Source organism: Peromyscus californicus, unplaced genomic scaffold (genome assembly GCF_007827085.1).
Source record: "Peromyscus californicus insignis strain IS unplaced genomic scaffold, ASM782708v3 Scaffold_10__1_contigs__length_136768540, whole genome shotgun sequence".
In the NCBI taxonomy this organism is placed as follows: domain Eukaryota; kingdom Metazoa; phylum Chordata; class Mammalia; order Rodentia; family Cricetidae; genus Peromyscus; species Peromyscus californicus.
The window spans coordinates 104,786,541-104,811,060 of NW_026294391.1; the positions used below are offsets into that span (position 1 = coordinate 104,786,541).

Genomic DNA, 24,520 nt, shown 5'->3' on the forward strand with positions numbered 1-24,520 from the left:
ATGTCATTTTGAAGCATTAATATTCTGTACCGTAAAGTAATTTTCAGAGTCAGATAAGTCTATATGTTTAAAAATTTGAATATGTCAAGCATGAAGAAAAATTACAAAATGTCTAAATTCCTAATTGAAGTATTCTGTATACTTTTAGCACTGGGAAGGGTGACACATTCTTTTCTGACTCATGAGGATGTGTTTATCTCTTCTGAATAAAAGAGAAATGTTTCCAGATGCAATTGTAAAGATGTAACTATTAGACGTAACTATTAGCTAGAAAAAAAATCTGTCGCAAAGCAGATTTTCACATCTAAAGCTATAGTGATTATATTTGACTGTGTTTTAGGCATTCAGAGACCAACAGAAACTGCAGACTAAGAAGATAATCAAACAGATATTTTATTAACCAGTAAATAGTACTATTATTCATCAAAACACTTGCCAGAATTATCGGATTGTATTCCCATAAACGGCTGAATTTTCCCCATGCTAAGAACAAGGGGTTATCTTGGGACACAGGAGTTTGAATTTGCTTCAGAGTGGTGAAATCATAGTAGATGCAGAGAACTTGATTTGTCAGTTCTCAGCCCAGAACCGCCCTCTTCCCACAGAGCCTGGGGATGTACCAGGCTCCTACGCTTACTCTTGACTTTCTAGCAGAGTGGGAGCTCTTTCTGTGAGCTTTCCTAGGCATGGAAGAACATAGCCTACCCAGGATAGAGCTTTGCTCCACACTAGAACTATACTAAGGAGGATGTGGCAATATTTTATAAAACCTACTGAGCAGATTTTAATTTCTATATACTACATCAGCCTCCAGCAATACTGCAAAGGAAGTGAAGATTCCTAATCACAAGCCATTACCCATCATTGAGCATCTGTTGCCCTGTGACTTCCCACAGTCCCTCTCCATGAGTAGCACTTACAGTGGAGAGACATAACTTACACTAATTATACTCCTAAACTTTTATAAAATATGCACAACACACAGAATTCTGATCTAACTTGTCTAGAGGAGACTCTAGGCAAGGTTTTTGTTTTGTTTTGATGTCTTTGGTGGGTTTGGTTTTGTTGTTAGGTTGTTTTGTTTTGACTCAAGCAGTTGCTGTTGATACACAGGCAAAGTTGAAAATCACTAGCGAAGAGCAATGCTTGTTTATTTCTCAGTTTGGTCTGTTCATCACTTGTAACAGAATCACTAGTGATACCTAGGAATCACATATTCTTGGGTATGCAGATATCCTGAATCTATATTTTAGCAACCTCCCCATACAGTAATGTTAACAAAAGTTTTCTTTTACAATTCATCCATATTTGGCTACATTCTCTAATAATTAGATCAAAACATTGAAGAAAAAAAGTTCATGCTATTAAAACTTACCCACCACTTCCATACTAACTGAATACCATTAGAGCACTGAAGGCCACAGAGAGCAGTGGTCCCAACCTTCCTAATGCTGCAGCGACCTTTTAATATAGTTCCTCATGTTGTGGTGACCCCCAACCATAAAACTATTTTCATTGCTACTTTATAACTATAATTTTGCTACTGCTATGAATTGTAAGGTAAATATCTGATATGTCACCCCTATGAAAGGGTCGCTCCACCCACAAGGGGGTTTGCAAACCACAGGTTGAGAACCGCTGACAAGGAGGGTAGTTTCAACAGGAAGAAATCTATGATAGGACGGAAGGATGGGTTTCTTTGTCTTAGGATTTCAGAAGAGGAAAGCATCCCTTTAATACCTCTCAAACCGTAGCATGCAGGGAGTTTCCACACTTAGGCCTGTCTCCGGTGGCTGAGACTCCATGTGTGAAGGGGAACTGTTTTGATCTCCTCATTCTCATTAACCATTTATGTGAAGATGAGAAGAAACAATAGCATTTGGTATCGTGCCTCATGGGTGACCAACTCTACAAACCAACTGTGTCAACATTCATTTATGGAACTCAAACTAACAGTGCTCATTTACCACTCTCTTCCCATTTCTCTCCCAATACAAAAAGATTTGGGGATCCTGTCTTTTGCATGATATTACTATATGTCACTTGATTCCTAAATTGCCTACAAGTATAATCACTTGTGCAATATTAGAAGTGCAGATATCTAGGTTATCACCACCCAAGCTTTGATTTCATAGATCTTGCCTAGAAAAGGTCATAGAAAGCAAGCATGCCATGTGAAATTATAAGTGAGAGAAAGGTATTTTATGTGATTAAAAAGTTAGATTTTAAATCTGTGCTAGCTTTGAATCACTGAAACAAAGTACCAAGTGCAAGGAGGGAACATCTACTTTGGCTCATGATCTCAGAATTTTTAGCCCATAAGTACTTGGCCCCCTTGCTTTGAGCATCTGGTGAGGCAATACATTATGACAGGAGCATGTGGCTGGTGAGACCTGTTCACTTCCTGGTGGCCAAGAATCAAGAGAGAAGAGAGAGACTAGGTCCTAGCAATCCATTCAAGGGCATTATATCCTGTGACCTAACTTTCTCCAGCCAAGTCCCACCTCTTAAAAAAACCAATAGCACAACAGACAGACTAGCAGCCAAACTTTCAGCATATGACTGTTTGGGGAGACATTCGAGATCCAAACTAGAAAAAACTTGAAGAGGCCCAAAGAGTGTTTGCATATGTCATCATCATATGCCATCATGACATGGTGTTGTCAACATGTGAGTTTGATGTTTTGATTCCATTGTGTCATCAACTTCCCTCCTTTATTACCTATAATCAAATCACTCTTCTTTCTATAAATAAAAACAATGATTTTTTTAAAACTGAGATCTGGGCCCTCTGGGTCTGGACTTGTTTCTGCTCTGTTTTGTAGGTCACTTTCTGGGCGCATTGTTGGAGGGGTTTGGTGGTTCTTCACCCTGATCATAATTTCTTCCTACACTGCAAACCTTGCTGCTTTCCTGACTGTGGAGAGGATGGTGTCCCCCATTGAGAGTGCTGAAGATTTAGCCAAGCAGACTGAAATTGCATATGGGACCCTGGACTCTGGTTCAACAAAAGAATTTTTCAGAGTAAGTGCTTTGCCGTTAATTCAGCCTGCTGGTTGACATTTTAGTTTCACAAAGACTACTCTGCAGTACTTTTAAGTGAGGCTTGTAGGAAAATGGAAATTTTATCAAAGGACAGTGTCTTAAATACTGCCTTGCCAGTTGTAACCAGATCCATTGTCTGTCAGAACTAAGACTCATGGGAGACATAGCAGGTGACATGTTGAGAGCACTGAATTTGAACTCCTAGGTTTGAATCTCAACCCTGCTATGAAGTGAGTATTTGTCCTTGGGCAACTCACTTAACTTCTGTAGGCTTTTGTCCTCTTACTTAAGTAATTAGGGTATTGAACGAAATAATACCTCTTCTTTCTAGCTTTTATAAAAGCAGTGATTTTTTTTTTGTCTCAGTGGTTCACACAAGTTAGATAATTAACTGTAAGACTCTGACAAGTGATGGACTAGGAGAAATTATATATTCTATTTTAGACTTGGTTCTCTGTTGAAATGTATTATAATTGTTTCAAGTATATGCATGATGATAATGCTGTTTTCAAGGCACTTTATAATTGTTTTCATTTCTTGAATAGATTTATTTCCTCTGCACCCTAAAGGCCAATTCTTATTGAGGAAAGAGCAAGTTATTCATGAGCAAAAGTTAGTAAAGCTATGTAAACTGCACTGCCATTGTTAAGAACTCAAATTTTTGGTTGCACCAGGAAGAAAAGGGGCTTAGTTTAAACTATAAAATGAGTCGATACTGCCACTGCCTTCTACTAAAGCCACTATTAGTGGTTGTAGCAATAATCCAAATGCCACTTTAGTGTAGACAGGAAAACTGCTGTCACTTTCTCTCCTACCAATAAACAAGTTACTGGATGGCAGGTATAATTACTGGCTTTTCCTCACAGGTCCAGAGTAAACAGATGTCTCTAAGATGACTTGTTTTAATAAATCAGTAAGCAATATATTTCTATGTGCGTTGTCATGAGATTTCATGGAAAACTAGGAGGTGTGTGTTTCTTAACATTATAGCAATTAACTAAAAACCTGTTTTCACTCCCTGAAGGAGAGGAGGATAGTTCTGGGACCCTTATAAGAATTCTCAGTGTCTTGGGATATCCATATCTCACTTTGACCACCTGTTTATAGAGTAGACTATTATGCCCAACTAAGGTAGTAGCGTCAAAATGACATTAAGACCCTTTGAAACTGATCTTGCCTTGGCTCTCCCTTCTGTGGCAGTCCCAGAAGCTTATTTAGTAATAGTCCCTTACCCTATGAAATTAGTCACATGTGTCAGGGCTGGAAGCCAGGGATTTCCATCTGTTGGGTACTCAACACATAATCAGCTCCATGGAAATCTGGTTTGGTATCAACCTTCAACAGAGCTTATGTTCACGATCCCAATAGGTATCTACTTGCTATATGAATTAATTGACCACTTAGGATATCAAAAATAAACCAACAAACAAACTAGGACCCTCTGATAAAAGGTATTTGTTCTACAAGGAAAGCATTTTTCCTTGACAATGATACAAGGTTAGGGAGATACGTGTTAAATGGTAATCAATACATGACATCAATTCCCATTAAGCTTTCAAAATCCATCCATCCATACTGTAGGCAAAGGGAGCATTGTTGAAGAGATTTGTTAGCAGGCAAGCTTGAAAATGTGACCATCTAATCACTGTGCTCAGGCCTCATCCCCCATGTACTTGGTGCCTGTATCTACTGATCTGTGTGACGATGGTTTCTTTAAAGAGAATCACCCTACAGCAGACAGTCTGAATCAACATTCAGTTCTGAACAAAGTTACTGTCCCATTCTAATTGGTTTGTGGGTTCTAATTTCACAAACTCCTGTGACCTTTGCAGCCAATGAGTAATTCCTATGGAAATGGAGCTGTTTTGAAAATCTGATTGGAAACAGGCAGATGTAACAAAGTGCAAATCATTTCTTATCCCCTGAATGACACTTTTGCTTTTTCCCCAAATGGTCACTAGTGACAGCATTAGGACTCTGTAAGGTGGTTCAGAAAAGCACATAAAAGTTGGTGATCTAGGAGTGAAACCAAGCAGTGTAGAAAAGTTGACATTTTAAGGCTGCTTATACTGAAAACATTCTATGAATTTAACAAAGAGAATACTGGGTATTCATACAATACATGAACCCAGCCTACTAATCTCCAAGCCACTTTTCCTCACTATGTTCTCCACACTACCCCTCAGTGCAGAATATCCCACCTGCCCTCAATGGGGCAGAAGAGCCAAGCTGCAAGAACAAGGACTTGATGGCCATAGTCATATCCCTTCAACTTCAGCCCCTAGTGATCTCAAGGTATCAAGGTTATTTTAGCAACAGCCCAAACATTAAAAAAAAAAAAAAAAATGGAGAGCTCTCGTAGCATGCCTTCTGGATTTTAGACAATAAAACAAGACCACACAAAGTATTAACAAACATAACATGAGATCATTTCTTTCCCCTTTTACACCATACTAAAACCACAGAGACCACCTAGTAATAACATAAAACAGCCTAGGGCCAGCCCTTTAGATCTTCTAGTATGAGAAAGAAATAAATAAAATCAAATTCTCTTCCAATTGCCCTGTAGACACTTTTTTTAACTCATCCTAGGTAAGGCTGTCATTAAAATGATGGCAGTTTTAAGTGATCCCTTTGTTTGTTTCATTTTCTAAGCTTTCCCTAGCTGTCATTTTACATGCACATAAAGTCACTGAAACAGTGGGGCCTGCCCCATCAGGAAAGGCAGGGAGGAACTGAGCAAAATGCATGCAGGTGGAAGAGACATCTGGAATATTACCATCAGCCCTCTGGACTTGAAAATTGATTTCCTTAGACAGCAGCTTCCAAGCAAAGGTGGAGGCATACATGCTAAAAACCAAGCTGACAGCTTTTATTGTCACAGGCCAGAGAAATGCCACTATGGTTTGGAAAGCTACACCAAAACAATCATTCTCCACTGGTTTCTGGAAATTTAACCTGATACAAATATGTATTAAGAAGTAGTACTGTGAGGAAAAAGCAACTCTAAAATCCTCTCTGCCTTCAGACCTCCTTAAAATCCCTTTTCAAATGCTTGGCAACTTTGCCGTTAGTACAGATTCCGGCCTCAGAGGTGGGATATTAAGTGAAATGTTTAAGAAAGTGAATGTAGGAGCTGAGAAGATGGCTCAGTCAGTGAAGTGTTTGCTATGCGAGCATGAGGACGTGAGTTCGTTTTCCAGCACCCACATGAAAAGCCAGATGTGGTAGTGTGCACCTATAATCCCAGCACTGTGGAGGTAGAGACAGACAGATGGATGTAGGAGCTCCCTATCCAGCCAGCCTAGACAATCATTGAGCTCCAAGTACAATGAATGACTGTCTCCCAAAAGTTAGGTGGAGAGCACTTGAAGAAGACACTCAGTGTTAACCTCTGGCCTACACACACACACACACACACAGGAAAGTAAATATAAAAGGAGAGGAGTGCAAGAAGTGGGAACTTGCCTTTGTGCCCTTAGATAAACAAAATATCTGACTTTTATTAGGAAACCATTGAGGTCACCTTCTTTGCTTTGAGTAGAACACATTGTAAGCCAAACAAAACAACACACAAACACATTTTCACTTGAACCACACATTTCTTCAGTATCTGTTGATTATCTACAACGTGAGTTTTCAAGTACATGAATAAAAGAGAAAATTCCTTCTACAAGTACACCTGTGCCAAGTATGTTGACATTTTGAGATGATCGAGAAAATGTTCCATTAATCTCCCTGATGTCTTCTACATTTCCTAATGTTACATAGCACATCAAACTATAAAAATATTTTTGTTAAAATTTTTGTCACTTAATACTATGATGCAATTGAAATTGTGACACAATATATCTGGGTAGGTTCAACCAAAAGTCATTAGTTTGAAAACACAAGCTGGGCTTGGTAGCATATACCTGACATCCCAGTGTTCAAGAGGCCAGGGCAAAAGGATTACTGGTTTAAAACCATCCTAAACAACAAAGCTACCTAAAGGTCAACCTGGGCTACACAGTGAGATATTGCCTCAAAAAAATGATGTGGCTAATGTTTGAGAATACAGTCATGACAGATATAAGAAAACACATATCAAAAACAGAAAGAGATAAGTTGACACTAAATGATGGCAGGTTGGAGACATAAGCTATACATACTATGTGGTAGTTTTAAAAAATAAAAAAAATAGTCTTTCAATTTTTATGTGGATGTTTTAATGTCTTACCCATAAAATGTCTTACTTTTCTTTCATATACTACATTAGATAGCAAAGGCCATAAATCAACCTTATAGGTCAAGACTGGAGATGGAGTGACAGCCACAAGGTGAGGATGCTGAGGCCTCAGAAATGAGATAAATATGTTGAGATAGCTGTAGGCTTTCCCCATCGCTTAGCTTCTTTGCAGGCAAGGAGCAGGCTGGGCAGAAAGACCAACCTCCAAAGAAGTAGAGATTGACCTAACAACTTAAGCATACAACTCAAACCATATCTATAACTATCTTAGAGAGACAGGGGAAAATGAGTCATAGAAGACAAACTAATAATAATAATATAGATTGCATTATTTATTCATCATTCTTTCAGTCATTCACCTTTTGGAATGTTCATTGACATAAGCTCCATGCTAACCACCAAGGGGCTATATATCTATGTAGACAAAAATTAAAATCCATCTTTTAGTCATATTACCTGAAAATATACAGACAGTCTTCTCCATCATCATTGAAGGTTATTTGGAGGATGGACTGCCTTACATATAGATATCTGAGATAACTATCTGAGTAGATGATTATCTCTCCAGTGAAGCTTATTGCTATTTATTTTTCCATCTCCCTAGCACAAGGTAACCTATGCATATGCTCCACGGTAACTAGAAACAGGGTTACTGCTTCTCCATAGAATAAAAAGCCATTATCTTCCAGAAACTCATAATCTATCTATCAACTTTTAAATGGTCTATCAAATTCCAAAACACAATGGTATATTACCATGTTCCATCCACACATCAGTACTACAATGTAATCAGAACAGGAGACAGCTGAGGCATGATGGTGTTGTGACTTGCTGAATGACACGCAGCTAATGAACAACAGCTGGAACTCGAACCCTACTATTCTAAGTCCTCATTAGGTTCTGATGTATTTTCATGAATCAGCCTTTACTGAGCACCTGCCCACACATCTGTATCATCTGCTGGTTGATCTTTGTTTTCACTGCCTTTGGTAGAGGAATCTTAGCCTGCTGTAGTGGCACATGCCTACAACACCAGCACTTGGGAGGCTTGTGTAGAAAAGTCACAAATTTGAGGCCAGACTGGATTATATATAAGACCCTGTGTCAAAACTAAAAGTGAAAAAAGATAACCTATACTTAAAGAAGATTGTTTTTCCATGTTCTGACAAATTCAAACTGATCCAAATAAGGAGGCAAAGGAAGGGAAGACATTTATAAAACTCAAAGGAATGTTGTAAGCACAATAAATTCCTACCATTACATGATTTGTTACACTTTCTGACACGCTAAGACTTACATCATGCATGGTGAATAAAACAGAAAGGAAGAACAGAATGGGCCAGTTCTTAGTTCTATACACAGCAATGACTTTCCTATTTTTCCTTGAAAGGGGGATATTGCTCTATTTCTCCTCAACTCTCAAGTTTGTTAGTGTTGCTAGACTCTGCTCTACTTTCCTCATGGGATAGGTGAAAGAGTAATATCACCAAACACACTTTAAAACTATGAAGGGTTCTATAAATCCCAGGACATATTAAGAGAAGTCCCCAGAAATAGAGCAATTAAAATAAAGTCATTCCAGAAAAGGCTCTGTACAGATCTGAAGTGTGTTTTTGAAAAATCAAATAAGAAGTCTTCCATTGTTTTCTTAGTGGAAGAGATGTAGTTTTTTTCTTCCTAGTCTTGTGAGGTTGGGGGGTGCTCATTTGTATCCTCTCCCCATCCTCCTTGTCCCACTCCTACTTCTAATTATAAATTAATACTGAATTCATCTGCTAGGCAGTCCACCATTAGCCATTCCTTTGTGGCCCACAGATTTGACAACTTCAACGTGCACGATTTAGAGTTGCCCTTGAAGACCACCTAGAAATTTCAGGTGCTTTCAAGGTGGCATGCAGGCCATCTGCCCAAAGTACCCAACCATATGGATGTTATTAGCCTATCTCTGTTCATCCTCCCAGGTAACCTACTTGCTTATGAGAGCATTTCGCAGCCCAGAAAGCCTAAGGGGGTTAGATCTCAGTTCTCCTTGAAGCTGCCAACTCTCTCTGACAACATCAGGGTAATTAACATCACATAGGACTCCCAGACTTTGTAAGAACTCTGAAAGTCTCTTCCCTAGAATTCATCTCAGGAGCTCACTTTCTGTTTCCCTCTGACAAAGTCAAATCATCTGATAGCCTTCCAGTTAAGGGAAGAGGACCCATCTGTTCAATTAGACTTTCCTTGGGTTCACCTGGCAAACTTACACAAATTCATTATTTATAATTATTCCTCATCACCATGTATGACGCTAAAAGCTTGACTGTAAGATTCAATATCTCAGTATACTCAACCTGTAAGGACAATGAACTTGGATGCTTACTTGCATTCCACTTTTTAAAAAATGGAAAAATCACAAATGAAACTATCGGTTGGATTTTTTTCCTCAAAACAAGCATGTGGTAGTCTATGGCCATATTTATTTCATTCTTCCACATCCTCTATATTTTACCAAGAGTAAATAAATACTAAGTATCTACCCTATCAATGTGTATAAGAATGTGACCAAATCCCTGCCTTCAAGAAACATGCATTCTGTAGGATAGAGAGAAACAATGAACATGTGATGAAACACATATATAGAAAAATATGAAGGACTGCTAAGAGCTCCAAGATACAATGGAGAATGACTTGTGATTAGATATGACTATTTCAATTGGGAGCATGGGGGAGAGAGGACTCAGACGAAGTCTCTCTAGGGAGATAACATTTAATTTAAGAAGAAAAGTCATGTGAAAATCTGACATGTGAGGATTCAAAAAGCAGAGAGAGAGAGAGAGAGAGACTCACCATCATCCCACCTAAAAAGAAACAGGAACAATCCCAGAATGCTCTGGGACAGGAAGAAAATCACTGTGTCTAAAAAATGAAAGCCTACATTAAAGTTTCAGGGATGGAGACTGGATAATATATCATATTTAGGATACATTTTAGTAGTGAATTTATCAAATTTATGAATCTGCCAATGGATTGTACGATAATTGTGAATGAAAAGTTAACCAAAAATGGCTGGTTTTCACTTATGTTTCTTTCTAGTGATCACTACTGAAATCTTTAAGTGTTACATCTTTTTAATGACTCAGACACTTATTAAACTATGGAACCAAAGGATGAAGAGGCATACTAGAATTGAAGTATTGAAGAAAGTTACCTATCTGAAGAGAAAATTTTCTCTGCTACAACCTTTGTTTTCATTCATATTACAAGTAATTTAGTATGTTAGTTGACATATAATAATAATATATGCACTTATTTAGAGGACATGGTATTATAATCATATACATATATGCAATGGGTAAAGATCAAATCAGAGTAAATATGTTTTCCATTGCCTTCAAATATCATCATTTCTGTATGTCAAAAAACTTCAAACTCTTCTCATCTAGTTATTTTGAAATATATAAATAAAATATCAGAAATACTCCTCCTACCCCATGTGCACTGTATTATGCTACCTATCACCCACTGTCATGCATAAAATGGTTTATGTATATGTTTATGAAAGAGGGAGTTTAGAAGTGATTTTTAAGGCCGGGGCGGTGGTGGTGGTGGTGGCGGCGGCGGCGGCGGCAGCGGCGGCGGCAGTGGCGGCACACGCCTTTAATCCCAGCACCTGGCAGGCAGACCAGGCAGAACTCTGTGAGTTCGAGGTCAGCCTGGTCCACAGAGTGAGATCCAGGACAGCCAGAGCTGTTACACAGAGAAACCCTGTCTCAAAAAAAGAGAAAAGAAGTGATTTTTAAAAGTCATCCCTGAAAGATATTATTGCATTGAAGCAATTATAGTAGGAATCAATACATAGACTTTCAAGGGTAAACTGAAAATTGTTGCTCAAGTCAAAAATCCTCTAAATTCTATTTTTGTTCTAATTTTATCATTTACATTTAATATGTGAATATGACATTCATTAAAACAATACTCTCTGAAGATGATTTTACATTCTTTGAAATGAGTCTGAGGATCTGAAAAAAATCCATCTACACTTTGACAAATGACATCAAATGCAGACAATCTCACAGCAAATGTTTCATATTTTGAAACAACCCCATTGCATTAGGCATTGTTTCAAACAAGATTATCAATCCCTCTCCTTAACATGATAGCAGTATGAATGGAGTAAACACAAAGAGAACCAGAATGAAGTAACCACAAAGAGCCTCAAAGCCCTCTTACACAAAGGTTTGAGGTTTTAGTTTAAAATGATTGGATACTCCACTGTCTTCAACTAAGGCCAACAGAAAGGCACATTCACACATACAATTTGGATGCTTCTGATTGCTATATTATTGAAGCCTATTATATACTAAAATAGAAGGAAAGGAAGTGCCCTACCAGCCAGATCCTAAAGGATGCTTCTGCTCCTTTTGCTCAACCTTGGAATTCAGCCAACTTCATAAACAAAATTAAGAATAACACAGTCGATATTTGAGAAGTCTAGGGATGTGGCTAAGTGAGCACTGGTCTAGCATGGATTCAATCTGCAGCAGTGCTGAGAAAGCCAGGGGAAATGGTGACCATAGAGGGTAAATACAAATTAACTCTAGAAGACTTTGATAAATCCATGTTGCTCAGAACCAAGCAAAGTTGTTTAAGGTACTAGATAGAGGGCTGAGGGACAACTTCAGTTTTCAAGCTGACATACAGAAAACAGCCATAACTTCTCATGGTTTCCTGATGATCCTAACTTAAAGCATTGCTATCTGGAAGTGTCCAACAACTAACCCAAAGGGACTGGATCACACATTTTTGACATTGTTTCCCAACATTACATTTAGATAAGATGTTTAACCTAAAGATTATATGTAGCAAAAATACATATTAAAGATTATTTTCAAATATTTGAAAAGTGAGCATTTGAAAAAAGAATTGGACTTGTTCTGATGGACACTAAGGGACAGAAAACAGTTCAAAATGTAATAGTCAAGAATAGAGATTTCAGGAAAAGGAACATTCTAATAGAGCAGTAGTTTTCACCCTTCCTGATGATCCTTTAATACAGTTCTCATGTTGTGGTGACTCCAACCATAAAATTATTTTTGCTGCTACTTTATAACTGTAATTTTGCTACTGTTATGAATTGTAATGTAAATATTTTAGGATATAGAGATTGGCTAAAGGGACCCCACAGGATGTGAACTGCTGTAATAGAGCAATCCAAAGAGACAATGGCTGTCATCATAGTGAGCTATTTATCACTGGTAGTCTTCAAGAATAGATTAGTGACCAATTGTCAGAGATGGTGAATGAGGGACTCACTCTGATGGATGTGTTTTGTTTTGTTTTGTTTTGTTTTGTTTTGTTTTGTTTTTCGAGACAGGGTTTCTCTGTGTAGTTTTGGTGTCTATCCTGGATCTCACTCTGTAGATCAGGCTGGACTTGAACTCATAGAGATCTGCCTGGCTCTGCCTCCCAAGTGCTGGGATTAAAGGCATGTACCACTGCCGCCCGGCTCCTGATGGATGTTTGTGTGCTTGCTGCATTAAAAATCACTGGAAGAGTTATTTTATTATTCTATTCTATTTTTTTTGAGATGGAGAGGTCTTTCTATGTTGCACAGATTACTTTCAAACTTTGGGCTTAACTGAACCTGTTACCTCCCAAGTCTTGAACCTGAGCCTCCCAAGTCCTACGACTACAGTTACAATCCAGCCCAACCTGCAGTGAGATCTGTGCTGTTGTTGTTCGGTTTTTGCTGTCTTACTTGCTTTTCGAGTGAAGGCTCACTATACAACCAAGGCTCATCTTGAGATTCTGATTCTCCAGCCTTCGTCTCCAAAGTACTGGGATTATAGACATGCATCACCACAACAAAGTTGGGGGTTATTTTAAAATACAGACTACAGGGTCTTATGTCCCACTCAAGATGCTAGTTTCTAAGTATAGATTTCTGTAGGGAATTCTAAGCAATTATATCTAGTTGCAGGCTGGACAAGAAGACCCCTGCAGAATGACAAATGGGGGGGGGGGAATGAAACTATAGGTAAATAATGCTCAGAGGCCTCAAATTTTTTCTAATTTTGACCTACATTTTTGTCCTGTGATATAGATAACCTCCTTCCCTTTCCGTTGCCCCTTTACTGGCTTGACTGGGGCTGCTTTATTAATGTCCATATGGACTATACAGGGAGCCCTGTGGTTCAAGCTTCCTATTCTGAAAGACTGGGTAGTCATGTCCAAACACTGGTTACCAGTGAAGATTGTCAATCAGCATAACCTAGGTAATAAATAACATGGAGCTACAGGAATTTCTGAGATAAAAAACAAACCCAAGTTGGGAATACAACAAGAGCCTGAAAACCAACCCCCGCAAGTGAAAAGGTTTGCCCTAACTTCCTTTAACAAACCCTCCCTTCTCTTTCTCTTCCCTTTCTTCCCCTGCTGGGGCTTGAGTGGTTGGGATTTTTATGCTAGGGACTTTACAGAGACTTCAGGAACCTCTTACCTCAACTATCCCTACCTGGAGGAATTTGGGCAACTATCTCTAGATACTAGTCAGTATAGGAAAACAGAAGCCATCAAATCTGGAAAGAAAAGTACACACGAAATTTCATTAAAAAAAAAGAAAGAAAAGAAATGAGGCAGAAGAAGTAGAATACTCGGAAACTTAGAAACCAAAGACTGCATGTAAAGGCTGCTGTTTCCCCATATAACCCGCTGGATCTCAAGTGATCAGGGCTTCTGTGGAGGCATATGTAATTTTGTTATTGCATTTGTATTTGTGGTAGGGGTCAGGTGCATGTCCCATGGCAGGTATGTGGAGCTTGGTGTACAACTTGAGGGAGTCAGTTTTCCCCTTTCCCTGTGTGGATCCCAGGGATCCAATTAAGGTCGCCAGCCTTGGTGACAGGTGCCTTTACTTGCTGAGTCAGCTTGCCATTCCTGTAATAGTGTTTTACTGAGGCTAAAGGAAATCCCAAGCTTCAAAATTCCCCTATCTAGAGACGAGTAAGTGATAAACAGAGCTGGACTCTACATGTGGTAGCTCAAGTATTAAAATATAGTTAGAATCTCTGGCCAAAAGAAATGTCTTTTCAAATGAAAATGGACACAGTGAGGAATTACACCAGCAGCTTTGAATTCTTAGTCATTACCCAAGCTCTCTCCTATGATTGCATCACCCTTCCTTGTCCTTGTCCTTCTGTGTACCTTTCTGATGAGACAGTTCTACTGTCTACTTCAAGGAGCTCCATAGCTCTAAGATTGAAACTCAGACAGTGGTATTTGTGTAGGCATGAGACAGATCACCTGGAAAAGCTCAAAATCCAGAGGAAGTCAGTGAGCTCAGGAATATGAACAGAACTTAAAAGCAGTACAGACGGGAAAGCTGGAATCAAAGCCCAGAATCCCCTGCCCTCTAGCCAAAAGCACTGTCTTAATATACCATTTCCTATCTCTTACTCTCCTTTGCTTTGCCTATTTGTGGAAATGTCTACACACACACACACACACACACACACACACACACACACACACACACACACACACACACTTTTTATCTGACCATATTTAAGTATGAAGCCTCCAGTGAATGAGTGAATTTGACCAATGAGGGGACTGTGACCTGAAGCCTACCTTTACTAAGGAGGGTTAGTGTGATGCATCTTTCTGAAAAACAGTAATTTGATCAATAGCAGGTTTTTAAGCCTTAAGTGAAGCAATGAGCTCTCTGTAGTCTTTCCACCTTCTCTCCACCTTCTGCACTGTGGTAGCCATTGTAAGGGTATTGGGTAAATAGAAGTAGAACTGTTGTCATCAAAATCTCCCATCCATAGAGTGGCCATGAAGTATCTATTTAATATAGGCAGCAGGGTGGTGGTCGACTTCCAGTTCATGAGCAGCCCAGAGGCCAGGGATCCTAGCCTTCATCTACATCTGTAGCCATAGGCGGTTGATAAATTTTCTACTCTGTATAGGTTTTGTGGATTAACTGAGTGTGGACATCACTAACATCCCTACAGGGTTAAGTCACAACTCTTAACGAGTTACACAGTGTTCCTCCACAAATCATCCGTACCTCTGGTGAAAACTTTAAAAAAAAAAAAGCCTGTTTCTTCCTTGTAGCTTTCTTTTGGTTATGATCATCACCTGAAAAAAAAGCTGTGGGTACAGAAAAGAGCCTTCTACCATAACTGGAGACTAATTTTCTCTCTTTCATAGAGACCAGATCAGTTTTTGTAAGGCTGGTCCAGTTTTTTCCACATTTTGTTCCACTGGGATTCTTGTTGTTACCATGGATACCTCTTTCTGCCCTTGGCACTTTGGGGATGCAGCAGAGCATCCATTATATCAAGACCCCCCACCTTGAATCACTTTGTACTGGCTTTTTTTTTCTTCCCAGGCAATTTCTGGGCCTGCCCTTCTGCCAACTTAAAGATTAACAAGGACTAGTTAAAACATTAATGTTTTGACTTCCTTCCAAATCTTTACCTATACAGGATAGCTTGAACTCTACTAAGTAGTTCATCTACCAGAAAAATCACAACAAATAAAAGAAATTCATGGAAATTATTTATATTGGAGACATATTCTTCCCTGGATAACAGAAATCCCTAAATGCATTTTGCTGTTTAGAGATCATTAACTACTTTTCAGAGAAATCTAGACAAGAGAATTTTCAGAAATAAGCATAGAACAGCCCATGCACTGGTTGAGAAATAAAATTTGATTTTCAAAAAATGAATCTGCTGTATGACAACTTTTTCTAGGAATTTATCTGTTACATAATATAAGGCATCCTCTTATCTAGGTGGAGCAGCACAAACCAGGGAAAGAAGAGTTCAAAGATGTTTAGATCGTACTTATATGGGCATGGTTGTGTTATTCCGGCAGTCTAAAAGTTAATCCTAGTGGTTCCTTTATTACACACAGGTCATGTTTTCAATACTTTTGGATCCATGCCTTACTATATATGCAGCAGATACCATCATGGTGCTAACACTGAAACAATGAGAGACTTAACAATTCCGCATTCCTTGATTTTGTTTAAATTTGTAACCTTAATGTTACATTAATAATGACCTGTTTTGCATATCTGTTTGATTGTACCGTCTTAAGGATTCATTTAAACCTGGGGAGGACAGCATGACTCCTACCTGCCTCTCATTAATAACATACTTTTCAGCAACTAGATAATGAATGGGTTGGATATAAATCAGTCGAAATGCAGATTGTCATTAGGTGGAAAAAGGAGAAGCAATCTCCAAGTAATTTTGAGACTAAGGGAAAGAAAACTACACATCTTAGAGAGAGATGACTACATAGGAAGGATTGGAATTAAATATTCTGCTGTCTTTACATGTCAGACAGTAAAAGAAAAGTTATCCTAATAGAAATTAACTTTTGTAAATGACTTTGAATTTGGGGGAATTCATGGAAACAAGTATTTTAATCACGGGGAAGAAAACAGCCTGACTCTTGGCCGCAGATTATCCTAATGGCTGAGAGAGGGCTGTATATGCAGTTCTTAACTGTGTTGACTTTATTGTAGAGACACACTTGGTAGGGACAGGCAAGGAAGATAGTGATCAGTAATTCCAGCTGATAAAAGTCTGCAACTGGTTGATCAGAGTCAGCATTGAAGACAAGCAGAAGCATCTTAAAGGAGAAATACATAAAATATATTATTGGCCTACTCCACTCTTCTGCAATAACAACAGATAATAACACTCTGGCTCAGGATTTAGAGGGCATGCTTTTCAAGTTACTGTATTTCTTTAGTGATAAGTTGCTGGCACAAAAATGAGGATTTAAGGGAAATGCATTTCAAAGCAATGACTGCCAATAAATTATCCCACAGGCCCCAAGTTTCTCAGGAAATAGCAAATACATGAAATTTGGAAATACAATCCTAGCTTTCAATTTCCTTTTATTTGTCTAAGTCCTTTAAAATTCAACATGGCTTCTTCCTGCATTTTGACTACAGATCTTTACTGAAAAAAAAAAAAGATGATATCCAAGTCTACCTGAAATTCAAGTCAAATGAAATAATAGTGTGATCTGGTTTGCTGTAAAAGGTTTCAGATTATGAATTTTTTATTCTTTGAGAATTTAATATAGTACATTTTTTATCATATGCTTTCCTATCCACCAACTCTTCCCAGATCCTCCTACCCAACAAACTTCATGTTCTTTTCCTCTTAAAGAAAAGAAAAATGCTGCTAAAAATGTGGAGTCCAATTTGTTAGGTAACTATTCAGGAGCATGAGGCCTGCCTGCCGTGATCGATATACCCAGTGTCCATTAAAGAAAACTGATTTTCTCTCTTCCAGCAGCTGTTAGTTGCAAATAACTTCTTGGCTATGGGAGAACTCTGTGCCTACTTCCATTTTGTTGTGTAGGAATTTTGTCTGGCTTGAACTTGTGAAGGTCTTGTCATGGGCTCTGTGAGTTCACACATGCATCTGCCCTGTTGTGTCTGGAAGATGCTATTTCCTTGAAATCGTCCACCACCTCAAGCTCTTACAATCTCTCCAACCCACCTTCCACATAGATCCCAGACCTGGGTGGAGGGCTAAACGCTCTAAAGTCATTCACTCTCTGCATGTTTCAGACTCTGGTTTTATTTCTGCTCAACAGTTGCAGAAAAGTGAGCAGGGCTGAATGTAAAGCAATCTAGTTTTCTAGTTGAGTCTCTAAACAAAAAAACAGCGTGGCTTCATCTCACAGTTCTGTTTCCTGTTTTGTTGTTGTTATTTGTTCCCTAAAGGGGTTTAACTTATAAATCTGCAATTTGGCAGCATTTGTTTTAGTTTGGGACTTTTGAAATAACTTGGTCCAAGTATCTAGTGACTGTATGACAGCAACCAAGCCAAATGGCTTTGACATCCAACTTGCCTGATTCCCAGAGAATTATCACCATAGAAAATGTTAGTCCTGTTTTCCTTGGTGACTAGAGGCAAATGTGTAGCCATGATCTTAACACAAATGTAACATAGGGTGAAAACAGTAGGTAGAAGCACCTGCAGGAACTTGACTGTCACTGAAAATTTTAGAAGAAAGTATCTCTGAAGGTCTACCACTTTCAATTTTGATCTTACACAACATCACAACCTATCTGGCAGAGCAGATACAGGAAAGAATTCTTGAAAAAAATAATGGGGGATTTTTGAGTATTGCTGCTTGGCTGCTCATCCTAGTTAGAATTATTCCCTTGGGAAGGAGACTTGAAGAGACACAGTCCAAACAACTTAACGTAACAACTTCTAGAACCAGAGAAAGAGCATCAAGCTGGGTGGAAATTTAAATAGCATTCTCAGTTTTTTTTTTCTAACAAGCATTTTCTTTTGTAATAATCTGTTCCTTTGAAGGAAACTGTGGTTCTTGGATAGATGTAATGAGAATATTCTTTCATAGTACACCTAGACATGGGAAGCCATTTATTTTCAATTTTACACAAATAGGTTAAGTTTAAAAGAAATAGTCTCAGCATGTGTGTGAGGAATTTTTGCTTGTATAAATAACACAGCTTAGCTTTCTCTAGAGAGGCTTTCCATAAACACAGACTGGCTAAGCAAATCCAGAGTAACAAATAAGCAAGAGTTATGTTTCTCCATTTGATGCAGTCACTGCCTTCATCAACAGGAAAAAGCAGGAAAATGTCATAAAGTAGACAAAAGCAGTTATTTGTGTCTTCTTGCTGCAGTTCTAAGACTTAACTACTTGTAACTATTAATTAGAAGTGAATTTAAAAATTCACCTCTTCAGTAGTACTAGATATATTTCAAGTAGACATGTGTAGATAGAAACCAGCACAATGGACAACACAGCTATAGGGGGCTCAGTTGCATTACACTTTTATTGATTCTTTTAGCTTCTTGAGCATAAGGACCACAACTTATACACCATCATTACCTACTGTGTCTAGCACAGTGTCTGATGCAACTATTAAATGGTGTTTTCTATGTTTTCATGAGTTATGCTGAATTTGTTATTGGCAGTCTTTTATTTCATCATCTCAATAATATTGTGAGACAGGTCCTATTATAATCTTCATTTTTCAGATGAGAACCCTGAGGCTTAGAGAAGTTAACTGATTTGTCTAACATCACATAGCTAATAGGTACCCCAGCCAACTCTGTGTAACATCAAGACCAATGCCCTACAAAAAACAACAACAACACATCACTGTAGCCAGACGTTTCTCAAGTCCCACCCAGCCCCACAATCCGGACGAATCTCTCCCACCCATGGTCTGCAGTCACTTATAAAACAATTACTCAGAGGCTTAATATTAATTACAAATTGTATGGCCTATGACTCAGGCTTCTTGCTAGCTAGCTCTTACAATTAAAGTCAACTTATTCCTATTAATCTTTGTATCACCATGTGTTCTGTGGCTTTACCTGTATTGCATTACACCTTGCTTCTCTGGGCAGATCTCCACGTCTCTCCTGACTCCACCCTTCTCTTTGTATCTCTGCTTGGATTTCCTGCCTGCCTCTAAGCTGCCTTGCCATAGGCCAAAGTAGCTTACTAGCCAATGAGAGCAATATATATTCACAGCATACAGAAAGACATTCTATAGCACTTCCCCTTTTCTGTCTAATCAAAAAGGAATGTTTTAACTTTATCATAGTAAAATTATATATAACAAAACAGTTATCAAGCAAGAATTACAGTTATAATATCTAGTCTATTTGTATTTGACAAAATTAAAGAAAATGCTCTATCGTCTCTCCTATTTTTATGAGACTAAAGTTTCATATTTAATTTACCTTTTATCATAATCAAGGAAAACTATAACTATCTAGTCTTCAACTCCATCAATGACTACAGAAGGATATAATATTATCTAAATAAACAGGAAGTGCATTGTAAGCAACTTCCAAAACTCCAGAAATAACAAAAAAAAATCTAGTTGCCTGGACAGTCACCCAAAGTTCATCTGCAACATTGGGCATCTATCTTCAGCCTATAGGCCTAGAGTCTCTCAGTCGCTTCTCCTTGTGTCCTGCAGAATGTCTGTTAGTCTCCTCTGTGAAGCAAGAAACTGAAGGACCATCTCACCTTGCAAAGCTCAGTGGTCACCTTCCTATGGGTCCTGCATGTCTAATTTACATAGCATCCTGTCAAGCAGTCGAGGCAAAAGCACTTTTTTGACTTTTGCCACAAAGAAAGCAAATTCCATAATGAGTTTCTTCAATGCCCACCATCCTCTTTGAAGTAAATTGGTGCTGCCAGAAGCAGACATGTCTCATTGTCCAGAAAAGTCTAAGTTCTTAAAACATTTTAAATGCCATATTCTGTAGGTCTTTGAAGTGTTTGAAGATTGCCTACATAATTGAAATATATCTATCTATGCATACCTAGAAAACTTAACTAACATGACTATAAGTTTCATTATCATAGATGACTAATTATTCTGTATTATTTCATTATATTACAATTTTAAATGAGCTGTATAAACATATCTTACACAAGAGTAGAAATATATATATATATATATATATATATATATATATATATATACAGTATAACAAAATTAGCTTTAAATTTGTATCAATAAACCGAAATCCATACTAATGTAAAATAGGTAAGATTAATAGTTAGTGTTTTTTTAGATTAAAGTAGATTCAATAATCTACCCTTTTATCCTATCATTTCTTTATCACACAATTTCATATCATATCCCCCTTTCTTCTTTTAGAAAGAGATTGACTATGACCAATAATTTGTAACCAATCCCCTAAACAAAGACAAACATCCATAATCCATTTTGGGGCAATGTGGGCATAGTGTTCTAGGCTACTTCCTGCTGGTTGGGGGCACTGTTAATCTTATGGGGACCCTGAGAAAATTTAGGATTATGGTTAAGTCCTGACTGGAGTAGTCTGTGAGGCTAGATCATCTCAGCCAGCAGCCTTGAAGCCTTTCTGGATGCAGAACTCAGAGGAAACTGCAACAGAGGCTCTCTGAAACATTGGATCATCTGGGCCATCTGTTTTCATTGGTGTCTGGTCCCCTTGTCCTGAAAATACATAAAATTTTAAAGGTAACATATACATCTGCATTAACACAAGTACAGACTGTGCATTGTGCACAAGTAAGCCAAAGATAATTTCTTGTTATGTATTTGAGCAGGTAAAATATACATCACATGTCTTGCACTTCTTTCAGGTTTATATTTTTATGTCTGTAGTCAGGATTTCAAGAGGTCTTCCTCCATCAAATCTGATCATCTTTAATTTTGAATGAATCCATAGCCTCTCATTTCCTATGGAAACAAAAACATAACCTCTCCCCCAAAATGGCAAACCTTTTGACTTGAGTTTTGGAGTCAAGATATTTTTAAAATATGTAGGTTGGTAAGCCACAACACCACTGCAAGTTACACCATGGACAGGCAGTCTCTTCCAGAGCCCCAGTCACTAGGTAGTTTATCCACAGTATTCACACTGGCTAGGGCAGAATAAAGACAGCTTGGGATCTGTCCATAAGCATGAAAACTAGGGATGTAAACAAGTATGCTGGTTTGTGTTTAGGTGTTGGGTATCAGATTAAGTCGCTATTTTGTACTTATCTAAATAGATTAACAGAAAATTAGTGGTTTTATTTGTCATTTTGCATATGGAGACCATTACATTGACCCCAGTGATGAACATCAGTAGAACATAATCAGTCTGTGAAGTCACCCTTACTTGCTGCATTTACCAGAAGGTTCTATGGGCTTCCATGCAGCATATTTATGCCAGGACATGCAGATGCCAGCAAATCAATTTTCCTGCAGCTTTCACAGTCAGTGTGTTTGCCAGACAAAACCCCAGCCAGCCACTTTTTTTTAATGAGCATAGCGCCTTTAGAAATAATACTTACTGGAACACTTCTAACACAGAAAGGAAGAAAAGACTTAAATCTAAATCCAACTGTTCAAAGTGGTGAGCCACAGGAGAAGGTGAAATGTGAATATATTGAAATTGAACATTTAATGGCCACATTTGGCCTTATAAGGTAGTTTTTTTTTTATCAAGTATCTAGTCAGTCAGATCTGATTCAATCTATGCCTCGGTGGCACTGACAGCACTAAATCTGACACCAACATCACTGCCACCATCTGTACGCATGTCATGTGCCCCAGTGTTATCTGTCTTGCTTTCCTGCATTAGTTACTTTTCTTGTTGCTGTAACAAAATACCTGCCAAAAGAAAACTAAGGGTTTCTTTTTGGCTGACAGTGTCAGGGGATACAGTCCATCATGGCAGAGAAGGCATGGCAATAGGAACATGGGGCAACTGGCTGCATGTTATTCACAGTCAGGAGGCAGGGAGGGATAAGTGCTATTATTCAGTACATTTTTCCTTTTTCATTCAGTCCAGGACCCCAGCCCATGGGATGGAGCTGCCTACATTTATGGTATATCTCCCCTGTTCAGTTAAACTTTTGTAGAAATACAGAAAGGTGTGTTTCCATGATGATTCTAAATCCCATCAAATTTACAATAAAAATTAACCATCAACCTCTCCATGACATATTCAAATTCCACTTCTTTCTTGTATTCTTCTTTCACAAATTCTCTAACAAACCAAATCATACAAATTGTTGGGTTTTTGTTGTTGTTGATGATGATGATGATGATGATGTTGTTGTTGCTGTTATAAATACCATGACAAAAGCAACTTGGGGGCTAGAGAGATGGCTCAGAAATTGGAGGCACTCATTCATGGGGTGGCTCACAGCAGTCTAGAACTCCAGCTCCAGGGAAATCAGATGCCACTGGCTCCAAAGGAACCCGCACTCATTAACATACCCATACACGGACATAAACACAAATACACAGGTCAAAAATAAATCTTATTTTAAAAGCAACTTGGGGAAGAAAGAATTTATTTGGCTTATACATCCCAAACACAATTCAGTACTGAGGCAAGTCACAGTAAGAAACCAAGCAGGAGCAGAGGCAAGAACCTCAGAAGAGACTGGCTTGACTCCAGTCTCATGTTCAGCTGCCTTTCTTATACCACACCAGAACACCTGCCTGAGGATGATAGCACCCACAGTTGGCTGGGATCTCCCCTATGAATCAGCCATAAGAAAGTCCCACACAGACATGCCATGTCCACAGGTCAATGTGATGGAGGGATTTTCTCAGTTAAGGTTCCATCCTCCCAGGTAACTCCAGTTTGTACCAAGTTGACAAAAACTAACCAGCACAGTGGCTAGGGGGTGGTGTTGCTTTCTCATTTGGCATGTGGGCATATCCTACTTTATTAGGGATTTACTATATACCAGGCCCACTGGTAGAGGTTTTGTGAATTATTTTATTCACTACCCTATCTCTTTTTCAAAGATAGCTATTAGAGTCTTTGAGAAATTTAAGTAACTTGCCTAAGTCAAGAAGAAGACATTATCTCTAATAGTAGGATAGAGCCTTGTGTTAAACTAGCAGGTTTAACTTTATTTGTGCCTTTTAGCTCAGGTATGTGGCTTCAAAAATGAACCAGTGGAGATGATCAAGACTACAGAAAATCACATTAAAGCAGTGGGTTACTTGAATGTATACTATCCACTGGAGCCTGTGAGAATCATCAGTAAAGACAATGACTTCCCTTCTACCTGAATCTTGTCAGTCGCAAATACTTCAAGAGTGTAATCAGAATCCATTTATGAATGTACAAAACTGCAAAATAATGAAGCATCAATATAAGAACAAACCAAAGGGAATAATAATTCAAAAATGGGTCAAAATGTAAACCTCAAGCAAAAAAAAATTCAGCTTCAACCAGTTCACTGACGTTTTTTGGTCAATCTCTTCATAACAACCTTTCCACTCAGAGGCAGTTTGCAGTGTGTGTGGGGGAGGGGGGGTGCTGAATGCAAATTCTTTCAGTTCCCATCTAGGCTACCTTAGAATTATCATTTTTCCTTTCTCAGCTGTAGAAGTAGAGGGAAGGGAGAGAATCTACACTTCCTTACAAAACGATCTGAGTTTAAATTTCAACTGTTCATTTATGTATTAAATTAACATTTACTGATGGTACACTATGTGACAGCCATTGTTCTAAGCACTAAAAACGGACATTTTCCCATTACGTTGAGTGAAACAAATGAACAAAGTAAACAAATGCTGTCTCAGATTATAAAAACAACAAGGAATAAACAAAATACTATATTTTCATTTGGAGTTAGTGCAATGAAAAAAAAAGTAGATAAACTGATAAAATGCTAGTGGTGCTATTTTACCGCAGCTGATTGCAGAAGACTTTTTTTGAC

General features: G+C 38.3%; 1 protein-coding gene across 7 annotated transcripts in view; it reads left to right on the forward strand.

Moving 5' to 3' along the window:
- Positions 1 to 24,520, forward strand: part of Gria3 (glutamate ionotropic receptor AMPA type subunit 3) — a 277,312-nt gene that overhangs the window by 215,835 nt on the left and 36,957 nt on the right. For all 7 annotated transcript variants that reach the window (XR_008218287.1, XM_052738461.1, XM_052738452.1 and 4 more), the window contains one exon: positions 2,826 to 3,024. Coding sequence is in view for 6 of the 7 variants with exons in the window: in XM_052738461.1 (XP_052594421.1) it covers positions 2,826 to 3,024 (199 nt within the window). In the remaining variant the exon portion in view is untranslated. The remainder of the gene's footprint in view (positions 1 to 2,825; positions 3,025 to 24,520) is intronic.